The sequence below is a fragment of the Notamacropus eugenii genome, chromosome 2 (genome assembly GCF_028372415.1).
Source record: "Notamacropus eugenii isolate mMacEug1 chromosome 2, mMacEug1.pri_v2, whole genome shotgun sequence".
NCBI lineage: Eukaryota > Metazoa > Chordata > Mammalia > Diprotodontia > Macropodidae > Notamacropus > Notamacropus eugenii.
This window is the reverse complement of record NC_092873.1, coordinates 86,620,304-86,645,858: the sequence shown is the minus strand read 5'-3', so window position 1 is coordinate 86,645,858 and position 25,555 is coordinate 86,620,304. Positions and strand designations below refer to the sequence as shown.

The window sequence follows — 25,555 nt, the reverse complement described above, 5'->3', positions numbered from 1 at the left end:
TCAAGTGTGGAGGGTGTACTGATCCAAATTTCCCAGCTCTTGTACGGCTGTTTTCAGAGATTCTTGTAGGGACCTATAAATTTTCAGTTCTTCCAAGATGGCATAATCTAAATAAAGATGTTTACTTCTCTCCTGGCCAGTGTTCTGGTCTCTGAGTTACCACAAATACTCTTTTTTGCCTTGCAAATGTGAGAAAATTTTCTCTCCAATGCTGCTACAAGCTCTGCTGCACCAGTGCTACTCTGTCATTTTGTGGGTTCTGCTCCTCTAAAATTTGTTTGAAGTCATTTTTACAAGTATTTGGAAGGGTTTGGGGGAGAGCTCAAGCAATTCCCTGCAATTACTCTGCCATCTTGGCTCTGCCCTCCAGGTATTCTTTTCTTTTTAATTTTCAGCAGTTTTATTCATCTTTTCTCTTCCTTTATTTCAGATAAGGCATGTTTAGAGGATCCTTATTTCAGTTACTTTGAGATCTTTATAAACTGTTTATGAAATGCCCAAGGTTGTTTCTGGAATTTTGCACTTCATATTTCAAGTACAATTTCCATGTTTTTCCATGGTTAATTTCCAGCTACTTCTAGAATATTTGAGAACTATAACTCAGGTGCAAAGAAATAAGTGTATTTAACAAACATTCCTATAACTTTGTGCTAAGCCATGGGGGCCCACCACCAAAATAAGAAATAAGGGAAGAAGAAGAAAAAACAACTTGTTCATTTGAAATACAAATGCCAATATGAAGAAGTTCAATGTACATATATAGATTGGTGAATTGCAGGGCCAGGCCAGTATTATTCTGGCACACGCACACACACACACACACACACACACACACACACACACACACACACACATAGTCATATACATAGAGAGAGAAAGACAGAGAGAAACAGAGACATAGACAGAAGGACAGAGACTGAGCAGAGACATAGACAGAAAGAAAGAGACAGAGAGAGATATAAACAGAGAACGACAAAGGCAGAGACACAGAAACATAGATAAAGACAGAGAAGTAAAAAGACAGAGACAGAGTAGGAGAGAATGAGAGACAAAGAAAAGGATGAGAGAGAGACAGATCAACAAGTGCCATTTCTGCTGACTTGGAAGGGAAGTGATCACTTCTGTCAACGAGACTGTTTAATGAATTGGTAGTCCTATGTACGAACCATTCTCCTCAGTGTGTGAGTCTGGAACAAGCCCAGAATACTAGACCTGGGGAAGCTCCATTTAGATACACACTCTAGCCCTATGTCCTCCAGCTTAATATCTGTTCGCAGAGCTCCCAACCCCATCTTGTGTCCTTTACACTCACCTGAGCACACAACACCAGCATCCTCGGTATGATAACAGTTACTCTTACCCCAGGGATCTGCACGGCAATCCCACAGAAAGGACTCCCTCCCTGTGCACTTCACTTCATCCAACCAGATGGTTCCACTTCCTGGGCCAAATACAGCCTTTTCCAGGGCAGCCAAAGCAGATCCACAGCCCAGCTGCCGACAAACCACATTAGCATCTGCTAGGTCCCAGGAGTCATCACATACTGTCCCCCAAGAGCCTTTATGCCAGATCTCCACTCGTCCAGAGCATCGGGTCTCTCCTCCACTGAGTCGGATTTTGTCTTTATCTGGAAAAAAAAAAAACAACAACACCAGCTGTTAAAGTCCCAGATAGAAGTGAAGAACCTCTGATTGCCCTGGGTACAGATAAGGAGGAACTGAGATACCTGTGCAGTGACTGGAGGTTGGGGAGTCAATTTTCTTCTTTCTATATCATGTTCATACAAAGCTGTTTTCATTTTGCCTACCCCATTAGACTTTGAGCTCTTTGAAAGCAGGTATGGCTTTCCTGAATTTCTTGGTGTCACCAGGGCTTAGTATAGTGCCTGACACAAAGTACTTGCTTTAAAAATGGTCACTGACTTTGTATAAACAAGCTATACGCAAGACAGATTGGACACCTTTGAAAAGGCATAGTCAATATGGTGGAGTAAGGCAAGGACTCACCCAACCTCTCCCAAACTCCAAACAACTTTAACTAGTGCCTCAAAATAAACTCTGGTGTGGTAAAGCCAACAAAATCCCTGGGCAAAAGAATATTCCAGCCCAAGACAATTTTGAAAGGTTGCCAGGAACGTTCTGTCTCAAGGGAAAGAGGGGAATGCAGTGCAATGCATGCCACACCTGCAAGTGAGGCCCCAAGCCCTTGCACAAGGGAGCAAGTAATAGGCCACACCCCACACTAGCCAGCAACAGACCTTGGGGACAACTGAATTTGTGGCACTGTCTTACAGAGCTCTCAACTCACAGACAATAAGGTGTCAGACAAGTGGTGAGAAAGAGACTACAAGGGATACTTTCCTGGCACTGGGTGCAGGACACAATTACTTTGTCCGTACTCAGTTCCAGGTCACAGTATTAGGGCAAGAAAAAGCACTTGAACATTAGAGAGCCCAGCCACAGGGGGCCAGGACTTTAGTCAGAATTCGGGGGCAGAAAACAGTAATTGTGGTAATGTGCAGTCCACAGTACAGGTTAGGAGAGCAGTGATGTTTCAAACAGTGTCCCCTCTACCATGGGAGCAGAGACCAACATTAACATAGAGTTAAACATAAGGAAATAAGCTGAAAAATTATCAAGCATCTATTTAAAAAGCGCATATAGCAGAGTGGATTAAAAACCAGAATTCTACAATATGTTGTTTACACAAAACAGACTTGAAGAAGAGAGTTGTATGCAGAGTAAAGGTATAAGGCTGGAGCAGAATCTGTTATGTTTTAGCTGAAGTTTAAAAAAAAGCAAGTGTAGCAATCAAGATCTCAGACAAAGCAAAAGCAAAAATAGATCTAATTAAATGAGATAATCAAGGAAATTGCTTCTTGTTAAAAGGTATCAGAGACAATAAATTCATATCATTACGAAACATATCTTCACCAAATGGCATAGCATCCAAATTCTTCAAGGAAAAGTTAAATGAATTACAAGAAGAAATAGACAATAAAACTATACTAATGGGGTACCTCAAGTTTCCCTCTCAGAATTATTTAAATCTAACCAAAAAAACAAGCAAGAAAGAAGTTAAGACATTGAAAGGGATGTTAGAAAAGTTAGATGTGATATACATTTTTCTCAGCAGTACATGATATCAACAGAAAAGAATGATCATGTATTAGGCCATAAAACATCAGAACCAAATGCTGAAAACCACATATATTAAATGCATTATTTTCAAATCATAATGCAATAAAATCATATTCAATAAAGAGACATGGGAACATGGATTGAAAATTAATTGGAAACTAAATAACATAATCCAAAATCATGATTAGACACAGTAAATAATTCCATTAAAGAGAATGACAATGAGACAATATATCAAAATTAAAGGGATGCAGACAAATCAGTACTTAGGGAACAATTTGTATCTCTAAAGGCTTACATCAACAAAACAGAGAAAGAACAAATCAATGAAGGGGACAAATAACCAAAAAAAACTGGAAAGGAAGTCAAATTAAAATCAACAATAAAATACTTAGTTGTAAATCTTGAAAACCAAAGGACAGCTGAATAACGCTGATGACAAAAAAACCATTGAACTATTAAAAAAAAAAACCTAGGAGTTGGTTTTATGGGGTTGGGGGAAGTGAAACAGATAAAATCTTTGGTTGATTGGACTTTAAAATTAAGAATAAAATTCAATTACCATTATCAAAAATTAAAAGGTTGAATTCACCTCCAAAGGAAAGTTATAACAGTCATTAGGAGCTATTTTTCCCAATTATATCACAATGAGTCAGGTGAATCTAGGTGAAACTGATGAATATGCAGAAAAATCCCACAGATTAACAGAAGATGAAGTAGAATACTTAAATTATCCTATTTAGGAAAAAAGAAATTGAACACGTTATCACTGAGAGCCTTTAAAAAAAATTCCCAGGATAAACAAGAAGTCTTTCCAAAAAGACTGGGGCAAAACAAGGATGTCTGTTATTACCATAGCTATTCAATATGGAACTGGAAACTATAGATTCAACAATAAGAAAAGAAAAAGAAATTGAAGAAATGAGAATAAGCAAAGAAGGAACAAAGCTATCACTCTCTGCAGATGATATGATGGTATATTTAGAGAATCCTAAAGAATTAAGTAAGAAACAATGTGAAATTATAAACAACTGTGTCAAAGTTTCAGGTTATAAAATAAACCCACATAAATCATTAGCATTCCTATATCTTACCAAGAAAGCCCAAAAGCAAGAGATAGAAAGAGAAATTCCATTGAAAGTTATAGTAGATATTATAAGATATTTGGGAGTCTACCTGCCAAAACAAGCCCAAGAATTATATGAACACAATTACAAAATACACTTTTCACACAAATAAAGTTAGATCTTAATAATTTGGAAAATATTGGTTGCTCATGGGTAGGCCAAACTAATATTACAAAAATGGCAATTCTCCCTAGATTAATTTACTTATTCAGTGCCACACCAATGAAACTACCAAAAAATATTTTAGAGACCTGGAAAAAAAATTTTTTTTAAATCATCTGGAACAACAAAAGGTCCAAAATATCACAGGAATTAATGAAAAGAAAGGCTAGAGAACATGGCCTAGTCATACCAGTCTTTAAATTATATCATAAAGCAGAACCATCAAAACTACTTGGTATTGGCTAAGAAATGAGGTGTTGGATCAGTGGAATAGATTAGGTACACAAAACACAGTAGTCAATGACTTCAGTGGTATCCTGTTTGGTAAACTCAAAGACCTCAGCTTCTGGGATAAGGGCTCACTATTTGAGAAAATCTGCTGGGAAAACTGGAAAATTGCAAGCAGAAACAATATCTTACATTGTCATACCAAAATAAAGTCCAAATGGGTACCCAATTTAGATACAAAGGCTGATACTGCAAGCAAACTGAGAGAGGGAGGAACAACTTACCTGTCAGATTTATGGAGAAAGGAAGAATTTATGACCAGACAAGTGATAGAGAACATTATGAAATGCAAAATGGCTTATTTTGAATACATTACATTCAAAAATTTTTACACAAACATGTTAATGTAAGCAAGATTAGAAGGAAAGCAGAAAATTGGGAAAGAATTTTACAATTAATGTCTCTGATAAAGGCCTCATTTCTTAAATACACAGATAATTGAGACAAATTTATAAGAATACAAGTCATTCCCCAATTGGCAAATGGTCAAAAGATATGAAGCAGTGGTTTTCAAAGGAAGAAATTAAAGCTATCTATAGTCATATGAAAAATGCTCTAAATCATTATTGACTATAGAAATATAAATCAAAACGACTCTTAGGTACCATATCACACCTATGAGAATGGCTAACATGACAAAACAGAAAAATGATCAATGTTGGAGAAGATGTGGGAAAATTGGAACACTAATGCATTGTCAGAGGAGATATAAAGTGATCCATCCACTTTGGAGAGCAATTGGAAACTACGCACAAAGGACTATAAAAAAGTGCATACCATTTGACCCAGCAATATCACTTCTAGGGCTATATACTAAAGAGATCAAAAAAAAAAAAAAAAAAAAGCAAAATTACCCATATGAACAAAAATATTTACAGCAGTTCTTTTTGTGGTGGCAAATAGTTGGAAATTGATGGGAGGTCTATCAAACTTGGGAAATGGCTGAACAAGTTGTGATATATTAATGTAGTGGGACACTGTTTTGCTATAAGAAATGATAAGCAAGCACTCTTCAGAAAAACCTGGTAAGACATATAAGAACTGATGCTGAGTGAGGTGAGCAGAATCAGAAGAACATTGTACACAGTTACAGCCTCATTGTGCAATGACTGTCTTTAATAGATTTAGCTCTTCTCAGCAATGCAGTGATTTAAGACAACTTCAAAAGGCTCATGACGGAAACTGTTATCTACATCCAAACAACTATGGAGGCTAAATGCAGAATGCAGATCAAAGTATACTATTTTTCTGTCTTGTTTTTGTTTGTTTTGTTTCTTTTTTCTCATAGTTCAACCCATTGGTTCTAGTTCTTCTTTACAACATGAAGAATGGAAAAATATATTTGATAGGAATGTACACCGTAGAGCCTGTATCAGACTGCATGCCATCTTGAGTAGGGGAAGAGGAAGGAGAGAGAGAAAATTCAAAACTCAAAAGTTTGTGGAACTGAATGTAGAAAACTAAAAATAAGTAAATTATTTTTTTAAATCCCCAGAACTAGACAGATTCATAAGCGAATACTACCAAGCAACTATTAATTCTAATGCTGTGTAAACTATTTGGGAAAAAAAGACAAAATGGAATGCCACCAAATCCCTTTTATGATACAAATATGGAGCAGATACATAAACCAGGAAGAGGGAAAACAGATAAAGAAAACTACAGAGAAATTTCTCTAGTGAATATTGATGAAAAATTTAAACAAGATATTAGCAGGGAGATTATAGCAATATATCATCATGATATTCATATAGTATGAGTATTTGGGATCTATACCAGGAATTTAGGAGTGGTTCAATATTGGGGAAAACTTCAGTATAATGGACTATATAAATAACAAAACAAATAAAAATCACATGATTATCTCACTAGATGCAGAAAAAATTTTGGCAAAATACAACACTCATTCCTATTAAAAACTCAGGAAAGCATTAGAATAAATAGAGCTTCCTTTAAAATGATAAGCAGTGTTTATCTAAAACCAACAGGGAGTATTATCTCTCATGGGGAGAAGTTAGAAGCCTACGCAGTGAGATCGAGAATGAATCAAGGATGCCCACTTTGAGCACTAGAAATGCAATCTATAGCAGTAAGCAAAGGAAAAGAAATTGGAGGAATTAGAAGAGTAAATGAGGAAATACAACTATTACTCCTTGCAGATGATAAGATGATACACTTGGAGAATCCCAAAGAATCAATTAAAAATGTTAGTTGAAATGATGAACAATTTCAGCAAAGTTGCAGGATATAAAATAAATCCAAATAAACCATCAGTATTTCTATATATTTATTACCAACAAAATCCAGCAGCAAAAGATACATAGAGAACTCACACTTAAAATAATGACAGATAATATAAAACTACTTGGGAGTCTACTTGACAAGACAACCCTAAGAACAATATGAATAGAATTACAAAACACATTTCCCACGAAGAAAGTCAAATATGACTGCAAAAATATGACTTACTCATGGGTATGATAAGCCAATATAATAAAATGAAAATCCTTCCTAAATTAATTTATTTATTCAGTACCATACCAAACAAATGGCCAAAAATATTTTTAGAGCTGCAAAAAGTGATAAAATTCATCTGGAAAAAAGGTCAAGAATATCAATAGAATTCACAAAAAAAAAAAAGGTGTGAAGGAAGGTGACCTGGACATGCCAGATCTCAAACTGTATTACAAAGTAGTAATCATCAAAATAACCTGATACTGGTTAATAAATAGTGTAGCTTGTCAATGCAATAAATTAAATACACAATACACAGTAGTAGGTGACCATGCTAATTCTTATTTGTTAAATAATAAGATCTAGACTTTTGAAACAAGAACTCACTATTTGACAAAAACTGCAGGAAAACTGAAAAGTGGTTTGGCAGAAACAAATTAGAGACCAACACCTACTCTTATAGGAAGATAAGGTCAAAAGGGATATATTATGGGGATGGAGGAGTAGGGAACTGAGACTCAGAGGGGGAGAGGGCCACGAAATATTTAACATTTCAGAGCAGGAAAAACTCCTTTGAGAAAATTCATCTGAGCCCCTTTCTTTGACAGGATAAAATAATGAAGTTGAATGTAGTAAAGTGACTTTCTGAAATTCACATCACTACTGGCAGAACAAAGGTCTCTTGACTATCACCACTCCTCTTGCCACTATAGCTAAGAGCTTATTTTACAGAAGGAATAGGCATGTAAGTTGTTCAATATCTTCTCTTGGGAAAGTTAGCATAAATGAAACCAGTGCAATCATTCTTAGTGAGCATCTACTATGAACAGGGCTTGATATTTCTGGAAATATAGAAAAGTGTGTGAAATTCTAAGCAGTTGGAGAAAGTTTCTACTCAATAATTTTGAGGAGATAAAATTAGGAGCTAATTAGAGGAGTCCTGAGCCTCTGACCATATCCCAGCTCCTCTTCCCTCTGACCATATTGGTGATTCTGGGAAGAATGAAGTGATATTACCCATTCTCAGATACATCCTCTATAAAATGGGAATGGAATTGACTAGTCCCTTAAGTTCAGGGAGGACTAATTCCAGGGAGAGAAGTTCAAAATCGTCTTTGAAGCAAAATGTTTGCAAAATACTTTGGTTAAGGGAAGAGTGTAAGCCCTTGTGTTTAAACTGAGCAGTGTAGATCTTAAAAGCACAATCTCTAGATTGGGGTTCAGACCTAGGCTGCAGGTGCAAAGTTATTTAAGTTGTATAGTAGCTTATATCTGTATTTCTTCTCTCCAGTCACAGAGACCACATAAAATTTTCAGGTCATTTCATAAACTAACAATGGTCTCCCAGCTAGTCAACCAAGGCCAATACAGTATAGTCTCAACAAAGTTTCTTTTGGCTAATGGGTTAAGTGACTAGATTAGGGCACCTCTCTGCTTACTTCATGTAGGAAGCCTTCCTTCCATATAATCAGACACTGAATTTGACAGATGGCAAGGATTTTAAATTTCCTTTCGTCATTTAGAGGGATGGAATGACACTGAGATGATGCCCCATAGCAGGCCAAAGCAAGTCAATGAGACGAAACTATGCAGTCATGGGTCTTCTATTGGTTTCTTGACCTTCTGCCACACTAGAAGTCACATGAAACCTCAGATCATTCCTGGGACTTTACTGGACCTTACAATCTAATTTTGGGAATAAATACCATCCTTCCTGATGAATAATCCCCCTCCAAACCTAATTAAGAAGGTCTCCCAAAATTCAAACATTGTAATTACTTTGAATTCCCCCAAACAGATGGTAAATATCATATTATGGTTTTTTGACTGATAAGTTTTCCCCCCAAGTCCAGCAGCCCAGTCCTGCTCAGTCCAACTCCTGGTATCGCAGATCCTGGGGAAGAAGGAAAGCAAAATCTTACCAGAGTTGGTCACAAGAAAACTGCAAAAAAGGAGCATCAGCGTCTGGGCAGTAGGAAGTCTCTCTAAGACCATGCTGACATCACCAGTCCTATAGCTGTCTTGAAAGCACCAAATCGTCTTGAAAGACCCCAGAGCACTGAAAGAGGGGTGTACAGCAATAGGAGAGGAGTATATAGATTCAGCTCCTGACCACACCACCTGTGCTGAGATCCAATAGAAACTCCCTTTACCATTTCAGACAGTATCAGAGACTTGATCTGCCACATCTGAAATTCAGAAACCAATTAAATTCTTACCCCTACATATCTCCTTATATGAGAGAAGAGGTTTTGTGCTGAAAATTCTGTCTATGAAGATTGGAATGAGCTGTGCATCTCAGAAGGGGGTGTAAAAGCTATATCCGTATGACTCTAACTTCTTTGTGAGTCCATCTCATTTTACAAGGAACAAAATATGAATCCAGTCTCAGTCAATGATGTAATCAGTCACTCAGTGCAGTTCATGGACTGGAACCAGGGACAGCTTTCATGTAACTGGGTTTATTTGAACTTATATTAAGTGAACCACTTCTCATTAGATGAAACCCAAGGCAAAATCTGAAAGAGAAAAAGAAGTTAACTTCAACATACAATTGGGACCCTTAGAAAGACATAATTTTGGAATTGGAGAAAATTAACTTGAGCTAGGACTAGAAATAAAGAATGTAGACTTTGGAAGGAAGCGAACAAAAGGACCCTAGACAAATAGCACATTGGACTCAAGGACATTACATGGGAATCTCAGGGAAACTATGATTCAATGGCACAAATGTGTATTCAATGACAAATACGTATAAGGTCCTGTGCTGTGATTACTCCTAAGCTGAACACTCACCTCTGTACTGGGTCTTACTGAGCCTCGTGTGACTTGCTACCTTACAGAAATCCTCACACCTTGTACTGCTTTTGTTCTCAGGAAGTCTGACTTAAGATAACAACTAAAAAGATAACTTTCTACGAGGTTTTGGACATCATCATCTAGGAGACAGCCACCTTAGGGTCTTGGGTAGTGACGGGAAGGCAGAAACAAGTCTATCTAAGGCTGCGCTGTGAAAATATTGATGGTTTGTCTAATGAAGTGAAGTATGGGTAAATGTGTGTATGTTTGTGTATGTCTGTGTGTGAGTATGTATGAAAAAAATGTGATTAGCTCTTATACAGACTATTCTGCCTTCTCTATTTCTTATGGGCACTAGTGCAGATTATACTCTAGGCCTAGAACTTCCTCCCTCATATTTCTGTTTCTTGAATTCCTTCTCTTTCTTCCAGTCCCACTTCAGGTGCCCCTTTCAGGAAACTTTATCTCATTTCAAGTTTTTTCTATCACCTTATCTTTAGGCAGGGGGAAGGGGTCCCATGGTGTCTGAGTTACAGAGTACAATAGGCTCAAGGTTGAGGGAAGGGAAGGGAAGAGAAGGGAAGAATGGCTTGTTTGGCCTTTCCCTAATTGATTGGGATCCCTTTGACTTTCAATTATTAGCCATCATAAAAGGAGCTATTATAGGGGGTTGAGTCAAGATGGCAAAGTAGAACAATGGACCTGTAGAACCTCTCCTCACATAGCCAATAAAATACCTGTAAAAAATGACTCTAAACAAATTCTAGAGCAGCAGAAGCCAGAAAAGGACAGAGTGAAATAGATTTCCAGCCTGAGGCAGCCTGGAAAACCAACAGTAAAAGTCTATCACACCTGGCGCAGAGCTAAGTGCAGCCCTCAGAGTACAGCCCAGCCTTGACTGTGCATCACGGCAGGGACAGGACTGGAGCAGGCCTCAGGGAGCACAATCCCTGGCAGCAACTGCGGTTCCCAGATTCCTCAACCCAAAAACACCAAAGACAGCTTCAAAGGTCAGAGAGAAAGCTCTTTCATCTGAGTAAGAAGGGAACTTGGTCTGACCTCAGCCATGGTGGTGGCAATGTCCATTTTAGAGCACTCAACTGAAGACCCTGGGGGAATCAAGCTGCTGATCTGAGTCTCAATTCTGACAGGAGGTCCTGGGGTGAGGAGAAATTGGTGGAGGCTCTGCAGAGAGAACTCTACTCGCAGATTCTAGGCATGAAACCTTGTGGTTGCTCCCAGACCAGAGCACAGATCAGGAGAGGAGGAAGCTCCTTTCCCTTGTTTGTGCCATCTTGGAGGAAGTGAGAACTTACAGGTCCCTTGAGTATACCTTACACTTGATAAAGGGCTCAAAAGTCAAGTAACTGGCTGGGAAAATGCCCAAAATAGGTGGGGAAATAAGGCTATAGCAGGTTACTTTCTTGGTGAAAAGATATTTTCTTACTTTTTTAATGAGGGAGAACAATGCATACCATCAGAGGAAGACATAAAAGTCAAGGCTTCTGCATCCAAAATATCCAAAATAAATATGCAACGGTCTCAGGCCATGGAAGAACTCAAAATGGATTTTGAAAATCAAGTAATAGATGTGGAGGAAAAATTGGGAAGAGAATTGAGAGTGATGAAAGAAAATCATGAAAAAGAGGCAACAGCTTGCTAATTGAGACCCAAAAAATCCTGAAGAAAACAACACCTTTACAAGTAGACTAACCCAAATGGCAAAAGAGGTCTGAAAGGGCAATGGGGAGAAGAATGATTTAAAAAGCAGAATTAGTCATATGGAAAAGGAGGTTCAAAAACTCACTGAAGAAAATGTTCTTTAAAAAAATGGAATAGAGCAGATGGAAGCTAATGACTTTATAAGAAACCAAAAAATTTCAAAACAAAACCAAAAGAATGAAAAGCTAGAAGACAGTGTGAAATATCTCATTGGACAAACAACTGACCTGGAAAATAGAGCCAGGAGAGAAAATTTTAAAATTATGGGACTACTTGAAAGCCATGCTCAAAAACAGAGCCTAGGTATCATCTTTAATGAAATTGTCAAGGAAAACTGCCCTGATATTCTAGAACCAGAGGATAAAATAAATATTGAAAGAATTCACTGATCACCTCCTGAAAGAGACTGGAAAAGAAAAATTCTGAGGAATATTGTAGCCAAATTCCAGAGTCCCCAAGTCAAGGAAGAATATTGCAAGCAGTCAGAAAGAAACAACATGAGTATTGTGGAAATACAATCAGGATAATGCAAGCTCTAGCAGTTTCTACAATAAGAGATCGAAGGACTTGAAATATGATATTCAAAAAGTCAAAGGAACTAGGATTAAATCAAAAAGAGCTGCTCTAAATAGTTTTGTACAAATAGGTTCTTTCCCCCTTTTTTGGATGTGTCTGGGATATAGACTTAGCAGTGATATCGCTGGATCAAAGGGCATGCAAAGTTTTTATGCTCCTTTGGATGTAGTTCCAAATTGCTCTCTGGAATGGTTAGATCACTTCACAATTCCACCAGCAGTGCTTTAGTGTCCCAGTTTTCACACATACTTTCCAATATCCAACTTTTTGTCATATGACTCACTCTGATAGGTATGAGATAGTACCTCAGACACTTTTTAATTTGCATCAGTATTTATTTATACTATTTTTCATATAACTGTAGATAACTTTGATTTCATCTGAAAACTACCTGTTCATATTCTTTGACCACTTATCAATTAAGGAATGAGTTATATTTTTATAAATTTGACCCAGTTCTATTTATATATGAGAAATAAGACCTTTCTCAAACATAATTGTTGCAATTTTTTCCAATTTTCTGCTTCGAATATAATTTTGGTTGCATTGGTTTTGTTTGTGCAAAAACTTTTTATTGTTATATAGTCAAAATTATCTACTTTATATGTTGTATTTCTCTATACATCTTCTTTAGTGGCATATTCTTCCCTTATCCATAAATCTGACAGTATTCCATGCTCTCTTAATTTGCTTATGGTGTCACTCTTTATGTGTAAACAATGTACCCATTTTGACCTTCTCTTGATATACAGTAGGAGAATTTGGTATATAATTAGTTTCTGCTACACTGGTTTTTTTTTTTTAATTTATTTATTTAACTTTCAACATTCATTTTCACAAAATCCAGGGTTCCAAACTTTCTCCCCATATGTCCCCTCCCCCCACTCCAAAACACCGAGCATTCTGATTGCCCCCATCACCAATCTGCCCTCTCCCCTATCATCCCTCCCTTCCCTCGTCCCCATCCTCTCCTCTGTCCTGTAGGGCCAGATAACTTTCTATACCCCCTTACCTGTATTTCCCATTTCCTAGTAGCAAGAACAGTACTAGACAGTTGTTCCTAAAACTTGGAGTTCCAACCTCTCCTTATCCCTCCCTCCCCATCCATTCCCTTTGTGAAGGCAAGCAATTCAATAGAGGCCATATCTGTGTAGTTTTGCAAATGACCTCCACAACAGTCATGTTGTGTAAGACCAACTATATTTCCCTCCATCCTATCCTGCCCTGCATTGCTTCTACTCTCTCTTTTGATCCTGTCCCTCCCCAAGAGTACTGACCTCAAATTACTTCCTCCTCCCACTGCCCTCCCCTCCGTCATCCCCCCCACCCTGCTTATCCCCCCCACCCTGCTTATCCCCTTCTCCCCCACTTTCCTGTATTGTAAGATAGGTTTTCACACCAAAATGAGTCCCCATAACTCAGGCCCCCTCAGGAGGCAGCAGTGGAGGGGGCAGCGGAGAGGGGCTCCCAAAGCAGGCAGGACCTCAGATCCATTGTTAAAGGTCTCCGCGTAAAGCCTCTGAGGGAACTGAGCCCGTGTGGCGGCCCTGCCCCCACCGGAGCACCTCTCACACTGAATAGCAGCCCCACCCCTGCTGAGGCCCTTAGGCTGGGAAGCAGCATTTGAATCTCAGACCCCAAGCACTAGCTGGGCGGATCTGGAGGTGAGGTGGGTGTGGAGAGGAAACTCAGAAGTCTGGGAAAATGCCCAGAAAAGGGGGAAAAAAATAACACCATAGAAGATTACTTTCTTGGTGAACAGATATCTCCTCCCATCCTTTTCCTTCACTTTCCTGCATTCCTTCTCATTTTTAGCCTTGTTTGTGAAAAACCTTTGAATGTAATATAATCAAAAGTGTCCATTTTACTTCTTAGAATTCTCTCTGTCTTGGTTGGTCATAAACTCTTCCTCTTATCCAAAGATCTGAAAAATAATTTTGACATGCTCTTCCAATTTGCTTATGTCATCAACCTTTATGTCTAAATCATGCAAGTCTGTTGACTTTCTCTTGGTTGATGGTGTAAAAAGCTAATTTCTGCCTAGTTTTTACCAAACTGCTTTCCATTTCCCCAACGATTTCTTGTCAAATATTGACTTCTTGCACCACAAGCTTGGGACATTGGTTTACCAAATACTAAATTACTATGATCATTTACTACTAAATGTTGCGTACCGTATCTATTTCACTGATCCACCATTCTGTTTCTTAGCCAATTAGATTGTTTTGTTGATTACCACTTTGTAATGTCTTTTCAAATCTGGTAACACTAGGCTGTCTTCTTTCACATTTTTTTCTTCATTTATTCCCTTCATATTCTTGATTATTTTTTCTAGCCCTATAAAATAATCCTTTAGTAGTATGATAGGGCACTGAATAAGTAAATTAATTTAGGTAGAGTTATCATTTCTATTTTATTAATTTAGCCTACCCATGAGCAATTAGTATTTCTCCAACTGTTTAGATCTTTCTTTATGGGAAAACTGTTTTGTAATTGTATCCATATACCCCCTGGATGTTTCTTGGCAGGTAGACTCCCAAGTATTTTCTATTGTCTACTTTTATTTTCAATGGAATTTCTCTTTCTATCTCTCCCAGTTGGGTTTTGTTTGTCATATATAAAATGCTGATAATTTTTGTGGATATATTTAGTATCCTGAAAATTTGCTAAGGTTGTTAATTGTTTCAAGTAGTTATTAGTGGATTCTCATGGCTTCTCTAAGCGTACAGTCATATGATCTGCAAAGATGATAGCTTTGGCTACTTTTATTCCTTCAGTTTGTTTTACTTGTCTTATTAGTATAGCGAGCATTTCTAATACAACGTTGAGTAATAGTGGCAATAATGGACGTTGAAGAGGATCTATTTTCGAAATCAATCTTTTTTAACAAAACATATTTCATATTCTACTTTTTCAAACTTTTGACATTGTTTCATTGTTTATTGATTTCTCATTCTTATTAAGTCTTCACTTGCTAATTCTAATTTTTCAGGAATTATTTTTATGAGTAAAGTTTTATACCTCGTTTTGCATTTGGTCAGTCATGGTTTTTAAGTAGTCATTTTCATCAGTGAAATTTTATACCTCTTTTTTTACCATTTGCAAAATTTTGTTTTATAACAAGTTCTCTTCTTCAATGAGGCTTTGCACATCTTTTCTCATTTGACCAATATTGTTTTAATATGTAGTTTTCTTCTGTATTTTTGTGTCTTTTACCAAGCTGCTGTCTTTTGATAATTATGTGTTATAGTTCTAATTTCTTTTCTTCTACCATCCTTATTTAATTTTTAAAAGAAAGGTATTCTCTTTTTTCATCTCCTTCTTAAACTCTTTTGGGAATTCTTATCAAATTTCTATCATCTGCATTTCCATTTGATTCTTTGCTTGTAGATCTTCTCATATCATTGTTTTCTGCTGAGTTCATATCTATATTCCCTGTCACCACAGTAGCTTTTTGTGGTCAGATTCTTTTTATTAAAGTTGGACTTTGCTCATCTGGTGAGCAGGGTAGTGTCCCAAGCTTCAAGTGGCTTTTTTATGCCAATGTTCTCACAGCAAACTTTGGGGTTTTTTTAATTTTTGTATTTCCAAGATAGTGTGATCCATGCAGAGACACTGTCAATGTTCTCCTGGTCCACACTCTAGTTCTTCTTCAGGAAGGACCTTTGCTCCTTTGCAACTATGAGCACTAGTGTTCCTCTGTGCTTTGGAACTACATCCCATAAGTGATTAGTAGGCAATGGGGTTGCCCAGTCCTGTGTCCAGTGTCAACACAGAGGTCTTCTATAATCTCCTTCTGACAAGTTATCCAATCATTTTGCCATTCCTGGTTGGCAAGAGAACTGAAAAGTTTTTCTGATGCTGCTACTGCTGCTGACAGCTTTCAAGACCCACAGCGGATGGTGCTATCATACTGCACTCTTTGCCAGTCTCACAGAGTTCTCATTCCAGTCTCCTGAGTTCTCTTGAACTGGAAAACTGTCTCACCCTGAACTTTTGTGGATTACGCTAGCATATAATTTGATTTGACATGTTATTTTAAAGTTCATTGGAATCAGGGTTGGGAGAGTTTGACTTGAATCCTCACTCTACACTGCTACTTCCTTCTGCTGACTTTTCAAACTCAGTTTGAAGGCATATAAGTTTTGAGAGCTTCCAAAGTGGTATGATGTGGGGAAAGATATGTTCACTACCCTCCTGATCTGTGCACTGCAAGTTCCTGGCCCTTTATGAATCAATTGCCTTGTGTGTGATTCAGTTTCAATAAATTACTGCTGGATCCAGTTGCTGTTAGCCAACTGGGGGGTTGTAGAAGTTCAGAGAGAAATTAACTTATTGGCTTCCCCTCATTTTGGTCTCCTGAAGTGGTTTATTTCACTTCAGGCTCACGTGTAGGAATAAAGATTAAAACTGAGTCCTCACTCTGTCCTTGGGCTCTGAACCACCCAGCTATGTTTAAGGAATTTGCTCCATGGCCCTTACACAGGAAGGGCCCCCATTCCCTTGCACACTGTCACTTCTCTCCTCCCTGCAACTGTGACCGAGAACTGGAAAATGGGCGACAGAGCTTCCAGATGCCCCCATTTCTGCTCACAGCACTAGTATAAAGGTCATTTGAGATCTCTTTTCCCAAGTGTTGTCTCCTTGCCAACCCTGGGTACTGGTCTCTTCCCTACTGATGATGCTGTCATTACAACTTGCTGCCACTTCCACAATACTACTGTGTGACACTTCTGATCAACCCAAACCCCAGGTTCCACAGAGCCTTTCATCTAACATCCTAATCTTCCTAGGACTGGAAAATAGCTCACCATGAACTACTCTTCGCTTCCTGATCAGAATTAGGTCTGGTCATTGTGGAGGAGATTGTGATGGAATCCACCAACTACTCTCTCTCACTCTGTCATCTTGATTTTACCACCACCACCAGAACCTCTTCCAGAATATGCTGTATTACTGAGTAGTTACTTGCCAAGTATCTGAAAATAGGGGAGAGTCCCAGTGAATAGAAAAGTGTTGTCAAGATACTTGAGGAGATAGCTTCTGGTGCACAGGAAAGGACATTGAATTTGGACTCAGAGGAACTCCATTAAGCTCCTTGGGAGAAGTCAGTATACCTCTGAGGGAGGGCCTTAATTTCCTCATCTGTAAAATGTGGGGGGTGCTGCCTAAATGTCTTTTAGGAATCAATCTAGTTCTAAATCTATAATATGATGGACCATAAGGGACCAAGACTCTTGGTTACTGCTGAAGGCACCACAGTCCTCTTAGTCACCTATGCTAACAACGTTGATATCATCATCAACTCTTCCCTTATTCACTCCACATGTTATCTGTTGCCACACTTTGTCAAGTGACCAAAATAAAGAAAATAAGTGAGATAAATTCTCAATGAATAGAGAGGTAATAAAATGTTATGTATAAATATGTATCACAAAGAACGATAATTTCAAGTAAAAGGATAAACATCTCTAAAAACACAAAAAAAAATGCTCCAAATTAACAAACTGTCTGTATACAAATGCCCAAAGTTTTGGGAACAAACAAGATAACTCAAAGGTGCTAATGAAAGGAGGTAAATTAGACCTCAGAGTTTGCATTAAGAAATGATGTGATTAGATGCGTCTAATGAATGAAATATGGTTCAGGATTGATAGACTTTTTGAAAAGTATAATTAATAATAACAATAATCACATCTATATAGTAGCAATTTATGTATAGTAAGTAACGTAAGATTTTAAAAATCCTTTACAAATATCTTCTTATTTTATTCTCATAACAACCCTGGGATATAGGTACCATTATTATTGACATTTCACTGAAGGAAAATTAAGGAAGAAAGAAGTTAAGTGACTTGTCCACGGTCACAAAGCTAGTAAGTGACTGAGCCTAATTTTGAACTCAGGGTTTCTAGATTTCAGTCCCAACACACTGTTTGTTGTGCTCTTTCTGTCATCTAAGTGAGCAAATTAGTGTGGAGGAGTAGGGATTGGCATTCTATATTAAGAAGGGTCAGAGAAAGGAATTACAATTCCAACTCTGTCACTCCCCTGTCTGAGAGGCTCCAATATATCTAGAACAAAATGCAGTCTCCTTTCTTTGACTTTTAAAGCCTTTCACAGTCCGGCTTCAGCTACCCTTTCAAGGCTTGAGGTTAGTCTATCCTTCAAGTCTGCCTTCCCACATCTTATTTCCCACATAATTCTCAGATAATAGAAAAATAATAGTAATGATAATAATAAATGTTTCTATAGAGCTTCAAATTTGGTAAATTGTTTTGCTTTTTATTTCCTTTGAATAGTAGATGTGTGCCAATGTAACATATATTTATGGCATATTACATAATAAATTATATTTTACATCAATATATTTTCGCATTGTTGTTTGGTCGTGTCTGACTCTTCATGACTACATTTAGGGTTTTCTTGGCAAAGATAGTAGAGCGGTTTGCCACAATCTTCTGCTCATTTTGCAAATGAGAAACTGAGGGAAACAGGGTTAAGTGAGCAGCCCAGGGTCACACAGCTAGTAAATGTCTGAGGCTAGATTTGAACTCAGAAAGATGAGTCTTCCTGACTTCAGACACTGCACTCTATCCACCTCACCACCTAGCTGCCCCATATTAATATATATCTACACATAGATGTAGATGCAAATACACACATATACGTATATATATGTATATATGGCAGGTATCATCTCTCTCTTAGCCCTTTTTATTCTATCTTTTCCTTTGTTGTTGCTGCTGTTCAGTCATGTCTGACTCTTCATGACCTCATGCACCATATCTCTCCAGGTTCTTCTATCCTCCACTATCTCCCAAATTCTGTCTAAATCATTGCTTCCACTTCACTATTTGTCCATCTCATCCTTTGCCATCCCCTTTTCCTTTTGCCTTCAAACTTTCCCAACATCAGAGTCTTTCTCGATGAGTTTTCTTCCTTTCCTATCCATAGATTATTTGTTGTCAGAGAAAATGAAACAGAATAAAAGTCAAACAGCTCCCCACTATTATGATATCAAAGAAAATAAAACAAATCCCTCTTTCCTGCTTCTAGGCCCTCCTCCCTCCCACCTAAACTCCACATCAGTCACAATTAGCCTGATTCCCTAGATCTCTGCCAAGATTTCAAGTAAGGTAGAGAATTCTGGAGCACTCAGCTTATCTATCCACAGACAGCTGAGTCATCTCAAAACTCACAAGCAGCTGTGACAGAGTAAGCAGGATGCTAAGACCTGTATAATTTGCTCTGATTAAAAACCACGCAAAAGAAGCTCTGTGAGCCTGTCAAGTGTAGAAGCTTTGAAGAATCACAGAATTTTGTAATTTGAAGAACTATAAAGATCTCTCATTCAGCTACCATACTACTAGACATGTAGTATCTGAAGTACTTTCCTCTCACTCATATGACCTTCAAATTAACTACTCAGGGATTCCAGTATTTAAAATAATAAATAGATAATAAGCCCCATGACTATGGTTGCTGTTTTGCCAAATCAATCAAGGAATGTAATCAGTTCAAAACACAAAAGCATTTAAAGAACAATGATAGTAATGAAAGTATCAAAGAATATTTCCTCCATAAACCTGGGCTTAGTCTTCCACAAATGCAAATCTACACATGGGAAGTGCGGCCATGCACAGATATTGCACATGAAGGGACACGTAGCCAGAGCAGATGTTTACCAAAGCCTCTATCTACAGAGCATCTATAACCAGGGCACAGGCATGGAAAAGCAGCTCCTGACCCTGTCACTGCAGGGCTTCTCAGTTCCTCTAATGCCATAATTACTATGCCCCTTCTCCCTGCTGGAGGTTGCTCTATAGTGGAACTGTACCACCTTAGGCCACTTCAGGGGATGTTCTAATGATTTTCCACCCTATTCACGGTAACATTAGCTAACTTTTTCATCCAGGACCATTCAAACTATCACTGAATGAGGCAGAAATCCTGTCCTTTCACGAACTTACAACAAACCACATTTGATGAAGAGGTGCCAATGTTCGGAGTTATTCGAAAGAAATGGGACGTTGGGTGGAAGGTGGAGGAAGGAAAGGCTACGTGAGGTGTTCATGTCATAGAAATATTAAAAATATAATCATAGACTGGGAAATCACATAGAATTCATGTAAAGGAATCAACAATGTAAACAGTAATATTGAATGACATGTATGTTCTAATAATAATCATATATATACATATATAATGAACACAAGGGAAGGAGGGAATTACCAGTTTCAGGGGATCAGGACAAGCATTCAAGATCACTCAGTTAATAAATATTAATTAAGTACATACTGGGTGCCAAACAATATGCTAGGTAATAAGTATAAAATACAAAGAATGAAGCAATTCCTACACATATAAGGAGCAATAACATTTCATTTCCATCCCAACTCATTTGTTCAGAAAGGGTCTGATCCAGGATGACCTTGAAAAGAATCAAAAGGTACTTTATTGGATCCTGGAGGTAAAAAAAGAGTGTATTAAACCTTGAAATTTATTGAGTAGGGTGGATGATGTAGACAGAAGTAATTCTAGAGGAAGGAGCTTTAGAGGAAGAGAAATTATATAAAAGAAGGTCACTTAAGAAGGCAGAGGACAGATTTCAGAGGGCTTCAAATGCCTGGAAATGAACCTATTTTACATGTTCAGACCTTAGTAAAAAAAATATTTTGGGCAGAGGGTGGATTAGAGAGGAGAAACTTGAACTGATGTTTAATATTAAGTTCATAATAAATCATTTACAATGTAAAAATCATTTTTCATTTAAATTATGAAGGTGGTATAGTTACAGGTAATATTAATGTCTGAGTGATAACCATCTGACTGAGTTTGAAAGTAGGATATGGAAAGTGGGGAGTCTGATGACTCAGATATTTGGGATATTTGAAGAGACAGCAACATATACAGTGAAGTTATCAAGCACAAGACAAGGTTAAAGGACAAAAAGACTGTGACCCAAGTACTAAACTGGGAAGCGGGGCGAGTAGTGAAAAAGCTAGTGCCAAGCTTCTTGACTTTGGGTGCAAGAGGAAGATGAAGGAAAGGATGGATAACATTTATTATCTACCTCTGATATGTCCGGTACAATGTTAAGTGCTTTACAAACATTATGTCAGGTGATCCTCACAATAGCTCCAGGAGGTATGTGGTTCTAAGGAAAGTTAGGTGGTACAGTATACACAGCAACAACCCTGGAGTCAGGAGAACCTGAGTTCACATCTGGCCTCAGACACCTGATACTTACTAAGTGTGTGACTCTGGGCAAGTCACTTAACCCTAATTACCTCAGCCAAAAAAAAAAAACAATCCCATGTTACAGTTGTAGAAGTTGAAACAGACATACTGAGTGACTTGGCCAGGATCACACAGCTAGTTAGCATCCAAATCTAGATTTAAACTCAGATCCTCCCAATTCTAGGCCCATTGTTCTACCTACTGTGCCACCTAGCTGCCTCTCGTTATCATTATTCATCATTACAGCATTAACCTCATTATATAAGTGACTTCACCACAGTCACACAGCTAGTGCATGTGAGTCATAGTTTAAAACCCAGGCACAAAGACTCAGGATTATCTAGCATCAAGGTTAATTGTCTAAGCCTACAAAGACAATGTAATGAGAACAGTAACACACAAGTGGCTGACAATGTGAATACAACAAACACAAAACTTCAGCACCCACCACCCCCACTACAAGAGACAGATTTGTCCTCAGATCAGCAAGTAAAGGAATCTTTAATATTTACTTAAGCTCTTGATGCATCCTCCAACATACATGATGCAAACGCAATCTTCTGGCAGGTGAAAACCCACAAGACTGATTCTAACCCTGATCAGTCAGGACAGTGTTAGCAGGAGGATATTTATACGGTGATAATCAGTGTGGTGCTATTTGTAATTAAATCCACACCTGCTAGTTATGTGTGTGGCTTGCAGGTGTGTAACTGCTGAAGGTTATCACAGACAGCTCAAATGCCCTGCAAGTGTGAGATTTTCTGCTCTATTTCCTTAGTAGCTGGGTCCCAGAAAAGAAAGGAAGATACACCAGCTACTCCAAAGCACTAGTTTTAGCGTTATCGTGTCTCTCTGTTGATATGATAAAGTTTCTTCATTCCCTCTCTCTAACCTTCAGGCAGAGTGGTGGGAATCTTCCCATTTACAGAAATCTGATTTCTTTTCAATAAAGTTTCCTAAATATGCTGTCACTTCTCACCTCTCCTGTCCCAATTCAATAGGTTATTTAGTATTTGTCTAATGTAAACTCTGGGGTTACCACCCTTTTAATATTATTTCAAACATAGAACAGAGAAGAACAGTAGGCTTGGGGCCCACCCAACTTAAGGAAGCCTAGTAATAAAAACTGGTTACATCTATTTAGTGCTTTAGCTTGTAAAGTGTTTCAAATACATTATTTTGTGAGTTCTTCATTTAGTTATTTCTTTGCATTTCATCTTACTAATCAATTTTATCAATGACAGTTCAAAGAGAGAAAGTAACTTGCCTTTTCGTTGTCTTTGTCTCTGTCTCCCTGTCCTTATTTGTTCTGTGAAGTTTGGATTCGCTCAAAGGATCACACTGGAGGACTTAGAGTGCTACATGTGGCCTTGAGGCTTCAGGTGTCCCACCCCTGCAAAATCACTTTCTAAAAGATAGTCATCTGGCTTAATACTTGATAACTACTATTAATCATTGGGGCAGTGATTCACTTGGAAGAGTTCACTTGGAAGGACTAGTGAGTTACAATATTAAACAGGTAGCATTCATTAACTTATTATTGTATGCCTGATGACCCTCTGCACAAGCCCTTCAGAGTCCCCTAATACCCTCAGAAGACAAGTAAGCATCTGCCCTCTGAGGCCTGTCAGTGTGAGTAGAATGGGCCCCAAGGTATGTGCTGTAAAAGAAAACAAATACTTTTGTTTACTATAATTTATACAAACCCAGAGTCCATACTAAAGTAACCGCAGCATTCCTCATTTAAACAAAACTTTGAAATTACATAACCTGTTGTTTGTTGTTAGTGTCAAAGATGACCAATGACATCCAGGGACAGTGTGCGAATTGTGTTTAAGGAACAAAGGCACCAGAGTCATCCACTGCATCCTGGGCCAGTTGTCCCGATGTTCATCTTGCCACTGGCCTTGGATGACTCTGGAAAATGAAATTGCGCAAGCGTGCCTCACTTCAATCCAGTCCAATTTCTCTTCCCATAGTCTTCTCCCTGATGGGTTTGTAAGAAAAGCTTGCCCAGGGGCAAGGACAAAGGAATGGCTACAGAGAAAGCCAAGGCTGACAGTGAGGAGGCCAGGTAAAGAGGAAGAAGAACATGGGAAAGAGTGGTGTAGCCCATTGGGAAGGGGGGGCCAGAAAGAAGGGTGAACAAGGCCTCTCCTCACCAGCACAATAATGACTATTCTCAACAGCTACTAGACATGCATAACGCACACAATAGGATACCTCAACCCGGAAGAAAGTCTTCTTTGGCTGCCTATAAGTGCAAGGTTCTAATCACTTCCCATACACTATAATGAGTATTCTTCTGCATCATCGGCAGAGCAGGATTTAACATCTGTGAGCAAAGAATAGGTGCTTCAGATGAGCTTATTGAAATAATAATATGTATGAATGGTCCATATCTCACAAAGCAATTAATGAAGTACAATGTGGAAATGGGTGGAGAAAGAATAGGCAGGCATTGGAAGGGTAACAGGAGGAGCTGTGGGATGAGTTAACTTCATAGAAATATTTTCAGTTTCACTTATAACAAGTGAGATATTTAAAAAATTCAAGAGAAATTGTTACTAGATAATTAATCATTTCATTAAGAATGCTAGGATATTGTCAAGGAAAGAGAGGTCAGTGACAGCCTTTAATGCCCAAGACCGTTTATTGACCCCATTCAGTGCTTATATGAACTTGGAAGAGGGAATGTTCCTGAGGTGACTATTCTAATGAGGGATGGAGGATATGACTTTGATCTTCTCAGTTATTCTGAAATCACCTCCAGGCTTAGGCAATTTAATAAAAGAATTTACTCACAGCCAAACCTACATAAAACATAATGAGCAGGAATTCAACTAGTTAAGGTGGCCTAGGTGATGTAAATTTTTGGCAGAGGTCAGGACTGTCCTTCAGAGACTGGGCTTCAAATAAGGAAATAGGACAGAGGAAAATGGATCTCCCCCATAGTTGGTTATTAATAAGCATTTCCCTCAACAGCTAGATCAAGGGCATAATGTTGAAGAAAAGCCCGAAGTTATGATATAAATTGGGCCATGGACTGATCCCTGAATCAAGGGAGGCTCTTCTGGGAGATAGCAGGAGAGATTGGAAAGAACTGGAATCTTGGATTCAAAGTCTTCTATCCAGCTGAGACGGAAAATGAGATCTGGAGATCTTCATTTCTACAGGAGAAGGTACACTAGCCTACATAGTCTGGTAATTCAACAGGGAAGGTGCTTCTCTGAAGAGGTGTGTTCTCTATAGTCCAGACAATATAGCTCCACATTTCATGAACCATGTTACCTACATAGACATATTCTGAGCAGTTGAGAAGACTGATCATTTTATTGATGAAGGAAAGCAAAACAAATGAAACCATACTGTGGGTAAAGGACTGAAAGAAAAGGTACACAAGATGAGATTAAGCCAAAGATACAGGACAATCAAAGTTTAACAGCGAGGATATGGGGAAAGAAGGATAAAAGAGGGAAATGTCAGAACTAAAGGTCCTAAAGGAGAAGCACTTTTGATAGAGGTAAATATCTCACCCTGGTGAGCAAGTTCACCACATGTGAAGAAGAAACACTCAACATTATCCACTCAGGATAGAGTACTTGAGGGCAGGTGAATTCTTAAACTATTTCAGGAAACTGATTCCACTCCAATTCAATTCAATAAACATTTATTAAGAGACTGCTTGCAGTTGATAGTCTTCAAGTGACATCTGAGGGACACCAATCTCAGCGTCATCATACCCCAAGTCTTCAGAGGATATTGGTGGGGCATCTTCTCCCATCCTGGAGTCAGAGAATCCCCCCGAAAACTCAGGAGATACACCTAGAAACAGGAAATTGGACGTGAATTTGTACTTACATCTAAAAGAAAGCAAGAGGCCTTTGGTGGTGTTACAGATGGGTGAAAAGAATGCCACCCTGGAGATCTCAGTGAAGAGTCTTTTCTCAGTCATGATGCACCATTGTCAGAAAAGGGAGCAGGAGTGACCAAGACTGAGAGAGGGCTAAAGAAAGACTTCTTTTTCCATTGAGTGTATATTGA

The 25,555-nt window shown here is 38.3% G+C and overlaps 1 protein-coding gene across 1 annotated transcript in view; it reads right to left on the bottom strand.

Annotated features, from left to right (window-relative positions):
• Positions 1-25,555, bottom strand: part of LOC140522730 (antigen WC1.1-like) — a 98,987-nt gene continuing 73,432 nt past the window's right edge. Inside the window, exons 21-25 of the mRNA XM_072638030.1 lie at positions 25,255-25,336; positions 9,094-9,230; positions 1,313-1,627; positions 995-1,072; positions 1-107 (exon numbers count right to left, since the gene is read on the bottom strand). Of these exons, the coding sequence (XP_072494131.1) occupies positions 1-107; positions 995-1,072; positions 1,313-1,627; positions 9,094-9,230; positions 25,255-25,336 (719 nt within the window). The remainder of the gene's footprint in view (positions 108-994; positions 1,073-1,312; positions 1,628-9,093; positions 9,231-25,254; positions 25,337-25,555) is intronic.